This window comes from Bombina bombina, chromosome 3 (assembly GCF_027579735.1).
Source record: "Bombina bombina isolate aBomBom1 chromosome 3, aBomBom1.pri, whole genome shotgun sequence".
Taxonomy (NCBI): Eukaryota; Metazoa; Chordata; class Amphibia; order Anura; family Bombinatoridae; genus Bombina; species Bombina bombina.
Genome location: NC_069501.1, coordinates 76,001,023 through 76,021,522, shown reverse-complemented (window position 1 = coordinate 76,021,522; position 20,500 = coordinate 76,001,023). Strand labels below are relative to the sequence as shown.

At 37.3% G+C, this 20,500-nt stretch overlaps 1 protein-coding gene across 1 annotated transcript in view; it reads right to left on the bottom strand.

Annotated features, from left to right (window-relative positions):
* Positions 1-15,723: 15,723 nt before the first annotated feature.
* Positions 15,724-20,500, bottom strand: part of CD86 (CD86 molecule) — a 40,147-nt gene continuing 35,370 nt past the window's right edge. The window contains exon 7 of the mRNA XM_053705150.1: positions 15,724-19,937. Coding sequence (XP_053561125.1) covers positions 19,886-19,937 — 52 coding nt within the window. The 3' untranslated portion in view covers positions 15,724-19,885. The remainder of the gene's footprint in view (positions 19,938-20,500) is intronic.

Below are 20,500 nucleotides of genomic sequence, written 5' to 3'. Positions count from 1 at the left end.
CCCCCATGAGGCTTCAAATATGCATCATAGGGCTTCTGGATGTGTCCCTAGCCTGCCTCATCATAGAGGCAGGCTAGGGTCATCCAATCTGAGCTTGATAAAATAAAAAAATGATAATAACATATTCCATTTGTCTGATCATGTCAATATTTGTAAATATTGACTCTGACTAGTGTGGATCTCCCTCCCTCTTCTTACTTGCGTTTTTGTGGGAGAGAGAGATCTGTGTTTAGGAGAGAGAGATTTATCTAATATATTTGTTTTAAAACTGTGAGACCCAAAGGTTCTTTTCAGAGCCATTAACCCCTAGCTTGCCAGTGATCACTATAAATCACTGGCAGTAGCATAGGTGCACTTTTTTGCTGTCTGTGCATTTTTTAGGGGTTAATATTTTTTTTGTAATTTTTTTTTGTGAGGTCCAAATGCTTTTTTTCAGAGCCATTTAGCTAGTTTAATTTAATTTTAGTAAAAATTGGGAGACCCAAAGGTTCTTTTCAGAGTCATTAACCCCTAGCTTGCCAGTGATCACTATAAATCACTGGCAGTAGCATAGCTGCACTATTTTGCTGTCTGTGCATTTTTGCATTTTTTTAGGGGCTATTTTTTTTTTTAGTAATTTTTTTTGTGAGACCCAAAGGCTCTTTTCAGAGCCATTTAGTTAATTTAGTTAATTTAAATTATTTTTTCTTTCTGTGACAGATAAAATAATGTCACCGAAAAGATATAGTGCTGAGGAGGTGTATGCCAACCTTGCATCAGAGTCAGGCGCCTCTATGTCTGACTCAGACCCTAATTTTTACCCTGCTATATGCTCAGATACATCATTAGATACAGTCTCAACTGATAGTGATGTATCTGTGACTGCTAGCCCCCCTGCCAGAAGGAGACATGTTGCTGCCATTGCTGCTGAAGAGTGGGTAATGCCTCATCTCAAGAGGCCAGATATCGCACCCTTCACAGCAAATCCTGGCATCAATATGGATGTTGCAGGATTTAGCCCCCAACAGTTTCTGGAGGTGTTTTTGGGCGATGATGTAATGGGGAACATTGTCGCCCAAACTAATTTGAATGCCCATCAGTTCCGTGCTGCAAAGCTGCACTCATATTTGGTAAAGCAGCAATGCGCCCCCATTGATGTGCCAGAATTTAAAAAATTCTGGGCATTGACTATGCTGATGGGCATCATAAAGAAAACCTCCATTCGCTCCTACTGGAGCAGTAGCCCCATCTGCTCTACCCCCATTTTCTCCCAATGTATGTCGAGGAAGAGGTATGAAATTATTCTACATTTTATGCATTTTAGCGACAACAGCCTGTGCCCCCCTAGGGAGCATCCCCAACATCCCCAATTTGGCAGGCTGTATAAAATCCGCCCCTGATTACCCACTTTGCTGCCAGGTTTGCAGAGGCTTGTACACCTGGAAGGAATATATGTGTGGATGAATCCCTGATGAAGTATAAGGGAAGGCTGGGATTCAAGCAGTATATTCCTTCCAAGCACTCCAGGTATGAGGTAAAGGTGTATAAGCTCTGTGAGTGCAAGAAAGGATAGCCACCTTGACCCTCCAGGTTGCCCAGAACATATGGGAACCACTGGCAAGATTGTCTGGGACCTGATATTACCCCTAATGAACAAAGGTACTTTTAACTAAAATTACAAGTCATAAAATTGTAACAGAACCTTCCCAAAATACTGGCAAACCTATGCATAGGGGGCATAGGTGTACTCAGGATGTCTTGCAGAAAACAACCTGGAGTGTTTTTTTACAATAACTTACAACAGGGTCTCCTAAATCATAGTCAAAAAGCAATGTGTGTGTAAAAATTAAAATTGAAAAATTACCACCATACACTTTCTCCAATTTTTTTTTGGCTAAAACGGTTGCATCAAAGGCTTCAAAGTACACAATTTATAATGCCTTGGGGTGTCAACATTTCAAATATATACACTTTCAAGGCAATAAATAAAAGGACACGTTGGAGCGATACCGCTCGTCTGAAAGGTAATCTTCTGTCTACCAAGGGTCTAAACGTGTGTACATCTCACTTATTATATCAGCACACGGAGAAGCATAAAAGGAAATAGCTTCGTATTCTGGGTGAGTCAAATGAATTATCTATGATACAGACTTTTCTACTTGAATGCAGATTGTCCTTTTAGCCACCTACCAAGCTCTACTTGAATGTTACATTGATTCAGCCAAACATTGATTCAGCCATAACAGACTGACTTTGCTGCGAACCCTGCTTTTAACCGAACTTTATTGCTTTTTACCTACATTTTTTACTTATGAACTTTGTTTCTTTGGACCTTTTATTTGAGCTCAATACGGACTTTACTTTCAATTCTTAATTCTTTATACCACCGGTGGTTTTTTATTATTTTTTATTTCATATTTCATTTTCATTTTCATTTTTATATTTGTTATTATATGTTTTAGGCCATTTATCTTGTATTAGGGTTTATTAAATATATATTTTATTCCATTCACTTATTTTGTGAGCTATCTTTGCTACTAGCATATGTTTATAATCACCTGCTCTATCCCATCCTCTATTTTAATAGATTAGCAGCTTTCACTAGCGCTCCCTGTACTTGTGTTTTTAGTTATTATTTGGAGGTATTTTTGGAACTTACCTCTTCTTTCAGGGCAGCCATATTTTGTGCTAATTTACAGACCTTCTTTTTACCTTAAATAAATAAAACTGGGGTATGTGATAGGCCCCAAACTAAAGAAAGGCCTATCAGAAGAAATACTCTCACTTAACTAAAATTACAAGTCATAAAATTGTAACAGAACCTTCCCAAAATCCTGGCAAACCTATGCATTGGGGCATAGGTGTACTCAGGATGTCTTGCAGAAAACAACCTGGAGTGGGTTTTTTTTTTGCAATAACTTACAACAGACTCTTCTAAATCATAGTCAAAATGTAATGTGTGTGCAAAAATGAAAATTAAAAAATGACCACCATACACTTTTCTCCAATTTGTTGGCTAAAACAGTTGCATCAAAGGCATCAAAGCACACCATATAAAATACCTTGGGGTGTCAACATTTCAAATATATACACTTTCATGGCAATAAATAAAACTGTGGTATGTGATAGGCCCCAAACTAAAGACAGGCCTAGCAGAAGAAATACTCTCACTTTTAACTACAATTACAAGTCATAAAATCGTAACAGAAACTTCCGAAAATCCTGGCAAACCTATGCATAGGGTGCATAGGTGTTTTCAGGAGGTCTTGCAGAAAACAACCTGGAGTGTTTTTTTGCAATAACTTACAACAGGCTCTCCTAAATATAGCCAAAAAGCAATGTGTGTTTAAAAATGAAAAAAATAGCACTACACATTTTCTCCAATTTTTTTGGCTATAACAGTTGCATCAAAAGCATCAAAACACCCCATATACAATACCTTGGGGTCTCAACTTTTGAAATATATGCACGTTCATGGTGAGCAAATAAATTGGGGTATGTAAAAAGGCCTCCCAAAAGAAGATAGTCAAAGAAGATATGTTAAATTTGAAAAAATCACAAACACATGTCAAAAGTTTGGCATTGCAAATCCCAAACAACCCAACACACCTATGCATAGGTAGTATCACTGTACTCAGGAAATCTTGCTGAACAAATATTGTTTGTTTGTTTTTTGGCAGTAACACATAACAGGAACTGAGAATCCATGCCTAAAGTACAATGTGTGTGAAAAATAACACAAAGAAATGACTACCCAAAAGTTGAATTAGTCCATGGAAAGTGTTGAAATACCAGCATTTCAAATACCCTAGGGTGTCTACTTTTTCAAAAATATAAGGTTTGATGGGGTAAATTACATTGGCTAGCTTCAGAAATGTCCCAAATAGGACATGGGTTCATGATGACAGATGTGAAAATTCCAAGTTTGAAAACTAGAATGTGCCCCCTAAAAATAAGGCTTTTTAGCACCCTGAAAACCCAACAAACCTATTCATGTGTGTTATCACTGTACTCAGGAGATGTTGTTGAACACATATAGAGGTGTTTGTTGTCAGTAAATCATAACAGGAACTGAGAATCCATGTCTAAATTACAATGTGTGTGAAAAATAACACAAAAAAATGACTACCCAAAAGTTTGACAAAGACTGGTGGTTGAATTAGTGCATGGAAAGTGTTAAAATACCAGCATTTCAAAAACCCTAGGGTGTCTACTTTTCAAAAATATATGGTTTGAGGGGGGTAAATTACATTGGCCAGCTTCAGAAATGTCCCAAATAGGACATGGGTGCAAGATGACAGATGTGAAAATTCCAAGTTGGAAAACTGGAATGTGCCCCCTAAAAATAAGTCCTTTTAGCCCCCTGAGAACCCAACAAACCTATTCATGGGTGGTATCACTGTACTCAGGAGATGTTGTTGAACACATATTGAGGTGTTTTTTTGCAGTAACACATAACAGGAACTAGGAACCCATGCCTAAACTACAATGTGTGTGAAAAATAAAGCAAACAAATTACTACCCAAAAGTTTGACAAAGACTGGTGGTTGAATTAGTGCAGGGAAAGTTTTAAAATACCAGCATTTTAAATACCATAGGGTGTCTACTTTTCAAAAATATATGGTTTGATGGGGGTAAATTACATTGGCCCGGCTACAGAAATGACCCAAATAGGACATGGGTGCATGATGACAGATGTGAAAATTCCAAGTTGAAAAAATGGAATGCACCACCTAAAAATAAGACCTTTTAGCCCCCAGAGAACCCAACACACCTATACATGGGTGGTATCACTGTACTCAGGAGATGTTGCTGAACACATATTGGGGTGTTATTTGGTAGTAAACCTTAACGTTCTCAGTAAATGTATTCTTAAATTGCTATTTTGTCAAAAAATCACCACTTTTTTTTTTTTTCAAACTTTGGAATAGATTGGTGGTAAAATGGTTGCATGAAAAGAGTTAAAATACTCCAAGTTTAATACCTTAGGTTGTCTTCTTTTAAAAAAAATATATATATATGTGAAGGGTTATTTAGGGATTCCTGACAGATATCAGTGTTCCAATGTAACTATCGCTAATTTTGAAAAAAATGTATTGCCCTATAACTTACAAAAAAAGCAAAGAACATGTAAACATTGGGTATTCCTAAACTCAGGACAAAATGTAGAAACTATTTAGCATGGGTGTTTTTTGGTGGTTGTAGATGTGTAACAGATATTGGCGGGTCGAAGTTAAAAAAAAAGTGTTTTTTTTTCATTTTTTCATCATATTTTATGATTTTTTTTTAATAGTTAATTATAAGATATGATAAAAATAATGGTATCTTTAGAAAGTCAATTTAATGGTGAGAAAAAACGGTATATAATATGTGTGTGTACAGTAAATTAGTAAGAGGACAATTACAGCTAAACACAAACACCGCAGAAATGTAAAAATAATGTTATATCTAATCGCAGGTATTGTATTGATTGTTACTTGTAATAATTAATAAATAGATTTGTGTCCACTAATATTTTATAGTTGTAAATATTGTTTAATCTGTTAGATAACCAAGATCAATCTATTGTCTATAGTTAGTAATTAGTCAAGGCATAAGTACTTATAATTAAGGAGGACTTCTCACTAAAGTGTATTCTTTTTCTCTCTCTCTCTCTGTGAGATAAAACACTTGTTGCTAATCACTCATTAGTGACAATCCCTAGACATAAGGAGTAGATATTATTACCAATCTGCTTCCACTATGACATTTGGGGGCTTGTCTGTGATTTGTGAACCTGGACCCATAGTGAATTCTTTGCTTGTCATTAAACGCTTTGGATGTGTCAGATGCCCTGTGATTATTTTTTATTTCTATCAAATATAGCTAAGATATGGCTGTTCAAACAATTGAGCTTAATTTAATTGACACAGATCAGAGATCCAACCCTCACACTTTTCAAGATTGTGTTGCTAGCATTAAGAAATATGATGGCCCTTTAAAATTGCTGGAGGCTTCAGACCCAGCTTTGCCTGAATTGTTGAATTCCTTAAGTGATATTGTAGATATCAAAAATAAAGGAATTATGCTTATGTCAATCAAAGTAATATCCTAGCTAGGAAAAAGTATTTTAAATTACTATTAAGTAATGCTATTAAACTGTTCATTTCTGAAGTTAAAATAGAATTTGCTATACATCAGGCAAATTTGTGAAATCTTATAAGGATGTTAAAGTATAGAATTAGCAATTTCATTAATGGTATGGACTAAGCTGATTTGTCTAAGATGTATATAAATACAGTGAACTGGAACAAACATAGTTATCGGATGCCTTCTGATCGCAGGTATTATATTGATTGTTACTTGTAATAATTAAAAAATAGATTTGTGTCAACTAATATTTTATAGTTGTAAATATTGTTTAATCTGTGAGATAACCCAGATTAATCTATTGTCTATTGCTAGTAATTAGTCAAGGCATATGTACTTATAATTAAAAAGGAATTTTCACTAAAGTGTATTCTTTTTCTCTCTCTCTCTGAGAGATCATACACCTGTTGCTAATCACTCATTAGTGACAAGCCTTAGACATAAGGAGTCGATATTATTACCATTCTGCTTCTACAGGTGTATGTGTGTTATTATTATTATTGGTTATTTGTAGAGCGCCAACAGATTCTGCAGCGCTAGTTGTATGTTTTTAAGGATTTCTTCGGTTACTACTTATGTGTTTGCTCTATATGGTCTTTAATGTGAATTTAATGTGTATTTGATATACACTGAATACATATTTTGCTGATTTTCATCCTTGAGAGTTTGATAGCTCAATTGGAACATTTGTACATTAAAAAAATATGTTGCTGATTTTCTTCCTTGAGTGTTTGATAGCTTAATTAGCACATAAGACATTAACCCTTTTATTATTTTTATTTTGTTGTGCAGGTTATTCTGAACTCTCATTTTTGAGTTAATTTTTGAGTTCTTCTTCTCTTTTTTTATAAAGATTATTTTTTTCTTAGGTTTATAATTTGTGCTAATAAATGAATAAGGTTAAGCAAGACTTTTTTTCCCACCTATATAAACATATATTTATATAAATGTTATACACACTCTGGAGCCTTTTCCAGTTAAATACCTTAAGACCCGAAATATTATTTTAAATACATTTTAATATTATTTGTGTTTTACTATGTATTTAATGTAAATATTTTACATTCCGATGTTCTTCACTTAGAAGAAAATGTTTTTAGTTTTTTAAATATACATTTTATATATATATATATTAAAAGAAAGAAATCACCAGCGCTAGTACTCTGTAGGAATAGAATGGCTAAATAGTCTAACGTTCTCAATGTAAACTGCTCAAATGTAGGAAAAAATGTAAATATATATATAAATATATACAATATGATATAAAATTACAGTGTTCAAAGTGAATAAATATTTCAAAACATCCACATAGTATAAAATGTGATAAACCAGAAACTTGTGCTGCTAAGTGAGTAAGCAGTGTACCCTTGACACTAATAAAGAAGTACTTTATATACTTCGAAACGCGTAAGGTATTCACAAAGAGGGCCGTTTTGCTGATGAGAACCAGTGTTTTTATCTGATACAAGTTTTTATTTGATACAAAAACTGCGATCCGGCAATATATTCAAATACACGGTTATACCGTATATTACCATTATCCAGCTTCCTAAGAGTGGATGGGGATGTATTGTGCCTGTTTCATACCTCATTTTTGATTGAGGTTGTAAAATGTGAGTTTATTTTTTGTAAACTTACATGAGTGCGGTCCATTCCTGTGTTTTGTATTTACATAGGGGAGGTTACAAAAGTCTGTGTCACCCTGGGAGGTTCCCAGTTGGTTTGTTTGGAAGTATGCATTGTGTGGGTGCTGGTTTAGGGTCTCAGGAAGGAGGAGACCTTGTCGTGGTCCTGGGCTTGATCCTTTGGCGCCAAATGTAACTGACTTCCCAGAGTTTCGCTTTTAAACATTGCTGTGAATCTGCTGGAGTGCCGGGTTTTCTGTGTGTTGTATGTGTATATATATATATATATATATATATATATATATATATATATATATATATATAATGAATAACAGGCTTGCACTCACTGGTCAACCACAGGCCAACCACAGGTCTGCCATCAATATTAAAAAAGTGACCAACCGGTTGCAAGAAACTTTCTGGAGGCTGGACACAATACATCAGCCCTAAGGTTTGTCCTGATTGATCGTGGGGGTGAGAGGAACAAGATCTTGTTCCAAGTAGAGGCAAGATGGAGATTTCGTCTGAATACACTCCAACCAAATGGTCTGAATTCAATGCTGGACTGGCATTGTTTCCTATAAAAACTAAGGTCTATGTTTCCCATTGAGACTCAGTCTGTGATTAGATAAAATACATCTGTAAAATACATGAATACAGAATGCTGACATATACATACATATACTAGGTTAGAGTGATATAGTGCCCTGATTAGTGATGTCGCGAACCTAAAAATTTGGGTTCGCGAACGTCGAACTCGAACTTCCGCAAAAGTTCGCGAACGGGCAAACCGGGTGAACCGCCATAGACTTCAATAGGCAGGCGAATTTTAAAACCCACAGGGACTCTTTCTGGCCACAATAGTGATGGAAAAAATGTTTCAAGGGGACTAACACCTGGACTGTGGCATGCCGGAGGGGGATCCATGGCAAAACTCCCATGGAAAATTACATAGTTGATGCAGAGTCTGGTTTTAATCCATAAAGGGCATAAATCACCTAACATTCCTAAATTGTTTGGAATAACGTGCTTTAAAACATCAGGTATGATGTTGTATCGATCAGGTAGTGTAAGGGTTACGCCCGCTTCAGAGTGCGCAGTGTAGGTGATATACCTGCCCTGACCATGCTTTGCAGACCAGGTATCAGTGGTCAGATGGACCCTTGCCCTAACACTGTGTGCCAGACATGCCATTATAGCAGACTTATATCGCTTTGGCATAGCTTTTTGGCAATTAGAAGGCTGCTAAATGGTTTAATTAGGGAGCATGTAGGCAGCTTGTAGAGTTAAGTTTAGCTTAAGTGTAGTGTAGTAGACAACCCAAAGTATTGATCTAGGCCCATTTTGGTATATTTCATGCCACCATTTCACCGCCAAATGCTATAAAATAAAAAAAAAATGTTCACTTTTTCACAAACTTTAGGTTTCTCACAGAAATTATTTACAAACAACTTATGCAATTATGGCATAAATGGTTGTAAATGCTTCTCTGCGATCCCCTTTGTTCAGAAATAGCAGACTTATATGGCTTTGGTGTTGCTTTTTGGTAATTAGAAGGCTGCTAAATGCCACTGCGCACCACACATGTTTTATGCCCAGCAGTGAAGGGGTTAATTAGGGAGCATGTAGGCAGCTTGTAGAGTTAATTTTAGCTTAAGTGTAGTGTAGTAGACAACCCAAAGTTTTGATCCAGGCCCATTTTGGTATATTTCATGCCACCATTTCACCGCCAAAAGCGATCAAATAAAAAGAAATTGTTCACTTTTTCACAAACTTTAGGTTTCTCACAGAAATTATTTACAAACAACTTATGCAATTATGGCATAAATGGTTGTAAATGCTTCTCTGGGATCCCCTTTTTTCAGAAATAGCAGACTTATATGGCTTTGGCATAGCTTTTTGGTAATTAGAAGGCTGCTAAATGCCACTGCGCACCACACGTGTTTTATGCCCAGCAGTGAAGGGGTTAATTAGGGAGCATGTAGGCAGCTTGTAGAGTTAATTTTAGCTTAAGTGTAGTGTAGTAGACAACCCAAAGTATTGATCTAGGCCCATTTTGGTATATTTCATGCCACCATTTCACCGCCAAATGCGATCAAATTTTAAAAAAACTTACATTTTTTCGCAATTTTAGGTTTCTCACTGAAATTATTTACAAACAGCTTGTGCAATTATGGCACAAATGGTTGTAAATGCTTCTCTGGGATCCCCTTTGTTCAGAAATAGCAGACATATATGACTTTCGCGTTGCTTTCTGGTAATTAGAAGGCCGCTAAATGCTGCTGTGCATCACACGTGTATTATGGCTAGCAGTGAAGGGGTTAATTAGGTAGTTTGTAGGGAGCTTGCAGGGTTAATTTTAGCTTTAGTGTAGAGATCAGCCTCCCACCTGACACATCAGACCCCCTGATCCCTCCCAAACAGCTCCCTTCCCTCCCCCACCCAACAATTGTCCCGCCATCTTAAGTACTGGCAGAAAGTCGGCCAGTACTAAAATAAAAGGTTTTTTAAAAAAAAATATTTATTTTTTTTTAGCATATTTACATATGCTGTGGTGTAGCATCCCCCCTTAGCCCCCAACCTCCCGGATCCCCCCCAAAACAGCTCTCTAACCCTCCCCATCTGCCTTATTGGCGGCCATCTTGGGTACTGGCAGCTGTCTGCTATTATTTCACAGTCAAAAAAGTGTTGTTTTTTTTAAATGTACACTACTGTTACACCAGATATGAGTGGTGGCACTGGGCAAGTGGGCACAGTATACGCTGTAAACCTGACACACACGCTGGCAGGCAGGCATCTGCAATTAGATTACACAGGAAAAAAAAAAAAAAAGCAGACTGATGTTCTAGCCCTAAAAAGGGCTTTTTGGGGTGCTGTCCTTACAGCAGAGATCAGATGAGTCCTTCAAGACTGTAGTGGACACTGAATACACTAGCCTACCTATCGATTTCCCTATTAAATCAGCAGCAGCTACACTGTCCCTTCTCTCACTAAGAATGCAGCTTCCAAATGAATCTAAAATGGATGCTGTCCAGGAGGTAGGAGGGTCTGCTGCTGATTGGCTGTAATGTGTCTTCTGACTGTGAGGTACAGGGTCAAAGTTTACTCAATGATGATGAATAGGGTGGCGGATCGAACATCGCATGCTATGCTTGCCGGGAACTATTCGCCGGCGAATTATTCGCAACATCACTAGCCCTGATATATTAGATTGAACAAATAAGGAATTAAATGTTGTTCTGTACTGTGTGCATATTTGATAATAAACTCCCTATAGTGACTAGTTCTATCTAGATGCACCTTAAAGGTTTTTTATGTCTATTTCCTCTAATAAGCCTGTTTATATGAGAGCGGCATAATCCCTTGAGTACAAGTTTTACATTCTAAGGGGTTCAAGGGGAATGCAATGGAGTTAGGAAAGGTTAGTGTTGGTTGTATGCATCCCTGAATAGTAGAGTTTTTAGGGAGTGCTTGAAGCTGTTAAAACTAGGGGAGAGTCTTATGGAGTGAGGCAGGGAATTCCACAAGTTGGGGGCCAGTCTGGAGAAGTCCTGTAAACGGGAATGTGAGGAAGTAACAAGAGAGGAGGAGAGGAGGAGATCCTGAGCTGATCAAAGGGGATGGGAGGGAGAGTATCTAGAGACAAGTTCTGAGATGTAGGGGGGAGCAGTGCAGTTCAGAGCTTTATATGTCAGGGTGAGGATTTTATGTTTAATCCTAGAGGCAAGAGGAAGCCAGTGAAGGGATTGGCAGAAAGGTGCAGCAGATGAAGAGCGACCAGTAAGGAAGATGAGCCTGGCAGAGGCATTCATAATGGATTGTAAAGGAGCTATGCGGCATCTAGGTAGACCAGAGAGGATGGAGTTGCAGTAGTCGAGGTGGTAAAGGATGAGAGAGTGGATTAAAATCTTGGTAGTATCTTGTGTAAGGAAATGTCTAATGTTAGCGATGTTTTTAAGGTGGAAGCGGCAGGCTTTAGCCAAGGACTGAATGTGAGGAGTGAAGGAAAGATCTGAGTCAAGTGTGACCCCAAGACATCGGGCATGTGGGGTAGGGGTAATGATGGAATTATCAACAGTTATAGAAATTTTGGGGGTGGAGACACTGGAAGAAGGGGGAAAAATAAGGAGTTCAGTTTTGGAGAGATTTAGCTTAAGGTAATGAGAGGACATCCAAGATGAGATGTGAGAAAGAGTAAGGAAGGAGGTAGGTCTGGTTCAGAGAGGTAGATTTGGGTGTCATCGGCATACAAATGGTATTGAAACCCATGGGACTTTATTAAGGAACCTAGTGATGACGTGTAGATTGAAAAGAGAAGGGGACCAAGGACAGAGGTACCCCAACAGAAAGTGGTAAAGGGGAAGATGATGCTCCAGAGAAGGCTACACTAAATGTACAGTTAATCAGGTAGGAAGAGAACCATGAGAGAGCTGTGTCACAGATGCCGAAGGATTGGAGGGTTTGGAGCAGAAGAGGCTGGTCCACAGTGTCAAAGGCTGCAGACAGGTCAAGGAGGACAAGCAGAGAGAAGTGACCTTTGGATTTTGCTGTAAGTAGGTCATTGGTAAGTTGGTAACTTTGACAATTGCTGTCTCTGTAGAGTGATGGGAACAAAATCCAGATTGCATTGGGTCAAGAAGAGAGTTTAGTGTAAGGAAATGGGATAGATGTGCAAAAACTAGATTTTCGAGGAGCTTTGAGGCAAGAGGGAGTAGGGAAATAGGGCGGTAGTTGGAAGGGGAGGTTGGATCTAGGGAAGGTTTTTTGAGGATAGGTGTGACCAGTGCATGTTTTAGAGATGAAGGAAATATGCCAGTGCTGAGGGAGAGGTTGAAAATGTGTGTGAGTATGGGGTGAGGGTAGAAGAGAGGGAGGGGAGTAGCTGTGAGGGGATGGGGTTGAGGGGACAGGTAGTGAGGTGGGAGGACAGTATAAGGGCAGAAACTTCATCCTCGTTAACAGGAGCAAAAGAGCTGCATTTTTGGGTTTTGGGTGGTCATGAGCTTTTGAGGGGGTGGGCGATTGGAAGTATGTTGAGAGCTGATTTCACTTCTGATGGAGTAAATTTTGTTGTTGAAGTGGCTGGCAAAATCTTGAGCTGAGAGAGAGGTTGTGTTAGGAGGTGGGGGTGGGCGGAGAAGAGTGTTGAATGTGGAGAACAGACGTTTAGGGTTAGAGGAAAGAGTAGAGATGAGATTTGAAAAATATTGTTGCTTATAAAGATTAAGGGCAGAATAGTAGGAGTTCAGAATGAACTTGTAGTGAAGAAAGTCAGCTGAACTCTGAGATTTCCTCCAGTGTCGCTCAGCAGTACGGGAGCATCTGCGTAGGTATCGTGTCAGAGGAGTATGCCAGGGCTGAGGATGAAAGTGTGGTTTCTGAGCTAAGGTTGGAGGGGCCAGAGTGTCAATGACTGATGTAAGGGTGGAATTATACTGGCAGATAGATTGATCAGGGCAGGAAAAGGAGGTGATGGATGAGAGGAGAGGTTTGAGAGAGCTAGCGAGCTGATGCAAATCTAGTGACTTAGTGCTTCTGTGAAGTTTGGTGTTAGGGGTAGAGGGAGTTGTAGGTAGGGAAGTTATGTTGCAAGTTAGGGGATGATGGTCAGAGAGAGGAAAAGGGGAGTTTGTAAAATTTGAAAGAGTACATTGATAGGTGAAAGTCAGATCAAGGAAATGACCATCTTTGTGAGTGGGAGAGTCAGTCCATTGTGACAGGCCGAAAGAGGAAGTGAGTTGAAGAAGTTGTTTTGCAGAGGAGGCAGTGGGATTGTCAAGAGGGATGTTAAAGTCGCAAAGAATGAGGGCAGGAGTGTCTGAGGAAAGGAAATAAGGAAGCCAGGCAGCAAAGTGATCTAAAAATTGAGTTGGGGAGCCAGGGGGGGGGGGCGGTATATGACTGCAACACGTATAGAGAGGGGAGAGAATAACCGAATCATGTGTGCTTCCAATGAAGACAATGTAAGTGAAGAGAAGGGCTGTATTTGTTGGAAGGTGCAACGAGAGGAAAGTAAAATACCGACACCACCTCCTTCTCTATTGCCAGACCTAGGAGTGTGGCTGAAATGGAGACCCCCATGTGACAGTGCAGCAGTGGATGCTGTGTCTGAAGCAGAGAGCCAGGTTTCTGTAAGAGCCAGAAGGTTAAGAGAGTGGGAGATAAAGAGATCATGGATAGAAGTGAGCTTGTTGCAAACAGAGCGAGAGTTCCATAGTGCACAATGGAAGGGGGAGATTGTTTTAGATTTAAGAGGAATGTGATTAAGGTTACCAGAGTTTAGTTTATGAAGTCTATTGAAAGGCACACAAGGATGTGAAAGGCTAGGAGGTTGTGAGGGACCAAGATTAGGGGAGATGTCGCCAGCAGCTAGTATGAGCAAGAGGGAGAGTGACATGAGATGAGAAGCAGATTTGCAGTAATGAGACTGTTTTTTGGCTGAAGTGCAGGGGGGAGAGAGAGTGTTCAGGAATAGGTAAAGTTTGTGAGTACAAAAGTAAGGTGAGTATAAGAGAGATGGGCTAATGAACAGTGCAGGTGGAGAGGGAGAAGGAGTAATTGAGTAATGTAGTTTGTTATAGAGACAAGAGGAAGCAAAAAGGAATATGAAGATATTGAGCATTATTATGAATGTGGGAACCAAGTAAACACATAAGACACAGTGTTACAGCAGCACTTGCAAAAGGATACAATGAGATACATAAAACACAGCATTACAAGAGTACTTGCCGTGTGTCTTGCCCCTTGCCCAATCCTTGTTCAATTCTTGTATAATTCTTAAAAATTAGTGCCTCACTTATAAAATGTTCACAAAATGTGAACATATGCTATTGTTAAAAAGTACACTGCCCTGTAGGCAATGCACCAACCCCTGTGCAATGCACCTCCCAGACTAGTGTGGAATATATACAGGCAGGGTGGTCAGCTGAGTCCACTAAATTTAGTTGATTGCTAATCAAAGACAGTTGGTAAGGCCATTTGGAATGTTAGATTCTGGTCAGGGTGAGATGAGTTAAGTAAACAGACAATAACATTTGGATGGGGTTAAAACTGTGACATAAGACAACTATAAATTTTAAAGTTATAGCAAGTATGGATAAGGATTGAGCATACACATACAGTATATAATTCCAGGCAGAGTATGGCACTCACAAATCATTGACCGGGGTGCTGCAGCAGGCAAAGCATACACAACAAAAAGAAGCAGGCACTCACCGGTATTTAAATAAAGGATATCTTTTAATCCCACAAGGTGTGACACATTGTGGGATTAAAATATATCCTTTATTTAAATACTGGTGAGTGTCTTCTTCTTTTTGCTGTGTATATATATATATATAACGCTGGAACTTGCGTCATCAGAGCGCTGAGCAAACGCCCAGCGCTGAGCTTTGAAGTCTTCACAAAATGCTCCAAGCGAGCTCTGAGTCGCTTGGAGTGCTTGCGAAAAAACCAACTAATGGCTTGAAGTTCACAAAACTGTGCCTAGATCGATTACTTGGCATGTCTACTTTTAATATATATATATATATATATATATATATATATATATATATATATATATATATATATATATATATATATATATATATATATATATATATATATATTGAGAATTTGGCCAGTTATGCCAAATAAAATGATAGATTCCCTATTGTACCGTTTTAGAACAATAACTATTCTATGTTTGGTCTTAGCTAAGAGGATACCAATTAACACATTTTGAGATTTATTTTTTTAGATATTTAGCAACATTTTTTCTATTTACTTTTTTTTTAATTATCGTAACTATTTCTTAATTCCATAAATACATAGTTAAAAACTGTCATCCACTGAAAGCTCTTTTTTAATACCAAAAAACATATATAGTTTTCATAGATAAATAAAATTATTATTTTTGATTTTAGTTTGTTGTTTTTTTTTTTATTCTGATAATTAGCCTCTAAAAATAGTAAAAAAAACAAACAAAAAAAACACCGACACCACTATGTATCATTAATGTGTACACTTTAATATATATTAGAAAAGCAAAGCATCGTTAACATTTTAAAGGGCCACTAAATTCAATAGAATTGAATAACAGACATATACAATAAAAAGACAATACAATATAGCACTTACTTTGAATTTGAAATGAGTAGTGGAATATTTTCTGGCAAATGCTAAATTAAATCTAATTTTCCCACCCCCTTTATCGTGTAAAAGCTATCGGCCAATTGCAATATGCATACACTGTGTGCTTTTTCAAATGCTCAGTAGAAGCTGGAGTCTCAGAAATTGTGCATATAAAAATAATATGCATGGTTTTTTTTTTTTTTATAAAGGAAGTGTATTGGAAAGTTGTTGGTTTTTTTTTAATTTGCATTCTGTATCTCAGGGGTTCTCAAACTTGGTACTCCAGAGGTTTTGGAACTAAATTTCCCATGATGCTCAGCCAGATAAATGCTGGCTGAGCATCATGGCAAATGTAGTTCCAAATCCTGGAGGGCCAAGTTTGAGAACCCCTGATCTATCTGAATCATGAAACTTGAATTTTGAATGTAGTGGCCCTTTAAACAACAATTCAAAGGAAAATAATGACAGACAAGTAAAAAAAAAAAAAAAATACTGTAAATATGTCTTCCCTTTAATGTATTTTCAATTATCCATTTTACCATTGTCTTTATTTTTTCATCTGGAATAGCTGCCTTTGTCTATTAAAACCACCACCTATACTGCAAATGTGAGTACTGCAGTATTTTCTAATCATTGCAAAACAAGAATCAGCAGCAGAAATACAGCTCTAAGGGGGGAGAGATTTCTGTATCTGAAATAGTTGTTTTTGCTTACTGAACATCACACCCATAATTAAGTTTATCATTTCTAACTATTGGCTTTTGAATATAGAGATATAACATTAGCAGGTCTGCTATTCCTGCATATAACAATAACACTCCTTCGGATGGGCTCTGAGGACAGAGCTGAGCCGTGACAGCATTCTACCTCACCTTATCAAAAGGGCTCTGACAACAGAGCAGAGCCGGGACAGCAAGCTCACAGTGAGTTAAAAGCTTTTACATCAGCCATGAACTGCGGTAAGACAATCTATTAGACTGTATGACTGGTTTCACTACAGATATGATTAGCCAACAGCTCTTAGAGTTAGATTTTTTTCTTTTGTATTGCTGCTATTCCTGCAGGCTCAGTCCATTTAAAAGGGCATGTCCTCAAGAACAATAGGTAATAGGTTTAATGAGCAAAATCACCTATTTCAAATACAAACAAAATAAACATGAAGGAACAATTTCATATACATTAATTACCCTGCAACTGGTATAACAAGTCATTGAGAACATATTTAGGGGAAACAAATTTTACAGTATAACGTCCCTTTAAGACAAATATTGTAAATATGTTGACAATGAAAAACAATCAGCGATTTTTAGAAAAGAAAAAAAAAAACGTACTGTATATTGCAATAACTCACTATTCTTATTTTGGCTTACATTTTTAAAACAATGACATTGAGCAATAGCTGAAAAAGAAAAAAAATAGTATATTGAGATAACTCACTTCACTTTTTGTGATAATATCTTAACAACAGTTGGATCCTATCCAAACGCTGTAGTAATTCCAATTGATAGCATATTGAGACTATAATTCTAGTGCCCTTATGTGCAGGTTACTCAACTGACCTCATGACATCTGCCCCCGTGTCCCTTGCTTTGAATTTCTGTTAAATCTAGTAAAGTGTCATTATTACTAGAATATAGATGCACATATTACTGCCAACCAATAATCAGTTTGTTTATGAAAATGCTACTAAAATTCCTGTACAGGCTCTGACAGGCTTTACTGTGCAGCTAAGTTATCAGCACCCAGACTTTAATATATTGTGAGTTTACATAATGGTATCTCATGATGTCAGGAAAGATTTACTGAAATGCAAATGTGTGTATTGTCACATGACAAATCTCTTGTTGCTAGGGATGTGCATTTGTTTAGTTACGATTGCACATTTGTAACGAAAAACGGGTATTTATTTTCGTAAATGAAAATAAATATCTGAATAAATGCACCAGCAAAATTTAGTTTTCTTCAAATTTCTTTTTAGTGGTACAATACTTACCTTAATGCGCTATGGAGAGTGCGCTAACCCAATCCTCTTCTGGCCAGAGCCCAGGCTGCGGTATCAGAAGGCTTAGCGAACTTCACTGCACTAACTTTATTTCAGGTCCTGGGAGCCTATACAAGCGCGCTAAGCCTCCTGTTAGTGCAGTCTGGGCTCTGGCAAGAAGAGAATCGGGTTAGCGAGCTCTCCAGAGCGTGTTAGGGTAAGTGTTGTAGTTACGAATTTCCACACATATTCGGAAGAAATGTTTTTCTTGCAATGAAAAATCTGTGGTCCCATTTCACTTCATTTTAAAGGGGCACTAAATATAAATATGTTCTGCAATGTATACATTAAATAGCAGTGTATGCACCATTTGTATCTGATTATAACAAGGCTAATACCACTATAAAAGGTAAACATTGCACGTTTATTGGTGCTTTTGTAATTACTGCATTGATGGCCCATATCCCTAGAAATTATTTTGATAAGGTGGTGGTATAGAGCACACTCCCAGTTTCCTGATGTACAATTTTCTCTTAGTGAATGACAGGGCATGCATGTTGACACTGCATTGTACTCTAAAGTGTGCTCTGCTCTTTCTTAATGGTTCAGGCAGTGCAGACAGATTCTAATTGGCTGAGAAAGGTTGGGTTTTCTGTGGGTGGAGCTTGGTGGTCTACTAGTGACATGTTTAGGGGTGTGGCTATATGTTCAACGAGACAGGAAAAAACAGTCCCCCTGCAAGTCAACACATAGGAGGTACAACCTACAGATATATATTTATTATATTATACATTTTATTAAAAGATAAGTCTGAGAATAACATGTTGATGTATTTTTTTAAAGTTTCTTTAGCCGTTAAATTATTGACAATATAAGTGTAAAGTTTTAGTGTCTATGGGGTAGATTTATTAAATATCGGGCGGACATCACTTCTAGTGAAATGCTTGTGCAATGCTGCCCCCTGCACATTTGCGGCCAATCGGCCCCTAGCAGGGGGTGTCAATCATCCTGATCGTATCTGATCATGCTGATTGCAGTCCGCCACCTCAGAGGTGGTTGATGAGTTAAGGAGCAGCGGTCTTACGACAAGCCGGAAGCATCTGGCGGAGCAAGCAACATCGGCTGCTTGATAAATCTCCCCCCATCAATTAATGGAAGCTGCCATGTTGTAACAGGTTACCTTCTCTGCTGTGGCCAATTAGGGACAGTTACAAATAGGTCACTATAGCGTGCAGCCAATTGTTGTGTGGAATATAACGATTTTCTGCACTTCAATTTCTAACAAGAACTGAAATGCTCCCAATTTCAGAATGGAATTACAGAAAAATGGGACAAAAGAAACAATTAAAGTATATTGCAGAGGTTTTGTTTACATACAATTTATCATTTTATATTACCATCTCAAAGTGTTTAATGTCCCATTAATATTTTTATTAAAGATGCACTCATTAAACATACAAGCTACTTTCTAAAAATAAATAACATTTGTAACGAAAGTAAAAAAAAATGTTTTTTCAACAATGAAAAAAAAAGTCCAAAGCTTATGAAACTTAAATGTTTGTATCTAATACTAACTTTACCCCAATTAAGCTTCTCTTAAATAATAGCTCCCTTGTAGATGCTACAGAAGTTTAAGCGTACACACATTTATAAAGTGCAGAATGCAGAAAAAGGAGAACAGTCCATCTTCCATCAGTTTGTCAGCTGCTTTTCCTTGCAAATCTGTCAGTTGAAATTCGTTCTTTTTCCAATTTGAAAATCATATAATAGGCTTTAAAACATTTTTTATAGCTTTGTAGTCATTGTTCAAGAACTTGAAACTATTGTTACATTGCCCCCCATTTATAAAATGGATATTTACAAAATACCTATTTTTTGTTAAAGAACAAAAATCATACAGAATGTCTTCTAAAGCAGATTTCCATTTTTGATTACACATCCATGCTGTCACTTCATTGGTCATTTTATAAACACTCTCACAACAGAAATGAAAAACATTTTGCCGAATGTATTGAATTGATTTGCTGAAGAAGAATGTTTGTCTCAGAACTTGGCATCATAAATCATTGTGTTGGTCCACATGAAGCAATTCTTTAACTTCATTACTACTAATAAAGACAGAATAAATAAGGGTTATTATGTAATGTTAGTTGCTTGGAATATATGTCAGAATATTACATTTATATTAAACCCACATCATTTTCTTTCATGATTCAGATAGAGCATGCAACTTTAAGCAACTTTATAATTTACTCCATTTATACATTTTTCTTCAATCTTTAGGTATCTTTATTTGAAAAAGCAGGGATGTAACCTTAGGAACTAAACCCAGTTTTGATTCAGCACACTGGGTAGCGCTTGCTGATTGGTGGCTACATTTAGGAAGGAAATATTTTTTTATACAAGACCTGAGAGTACCTTTTAAATGATTGGACTCTACATTTAAAATCTTAGGAAGCACCCGAGCATGGAAAAAAAGAAATAGGAGTGAGTGCATTGCTATAGCTTATATATATACAGTATATATATAGATATATACATATATATATATATATACATATATATATATATATATATATATATATATATATATATATATATAGTGCCCTCCACTGATATTGACACCCCTGGTAAATATGAGCAAGGAAGGCTATGAAAAAGCGTCTTTATT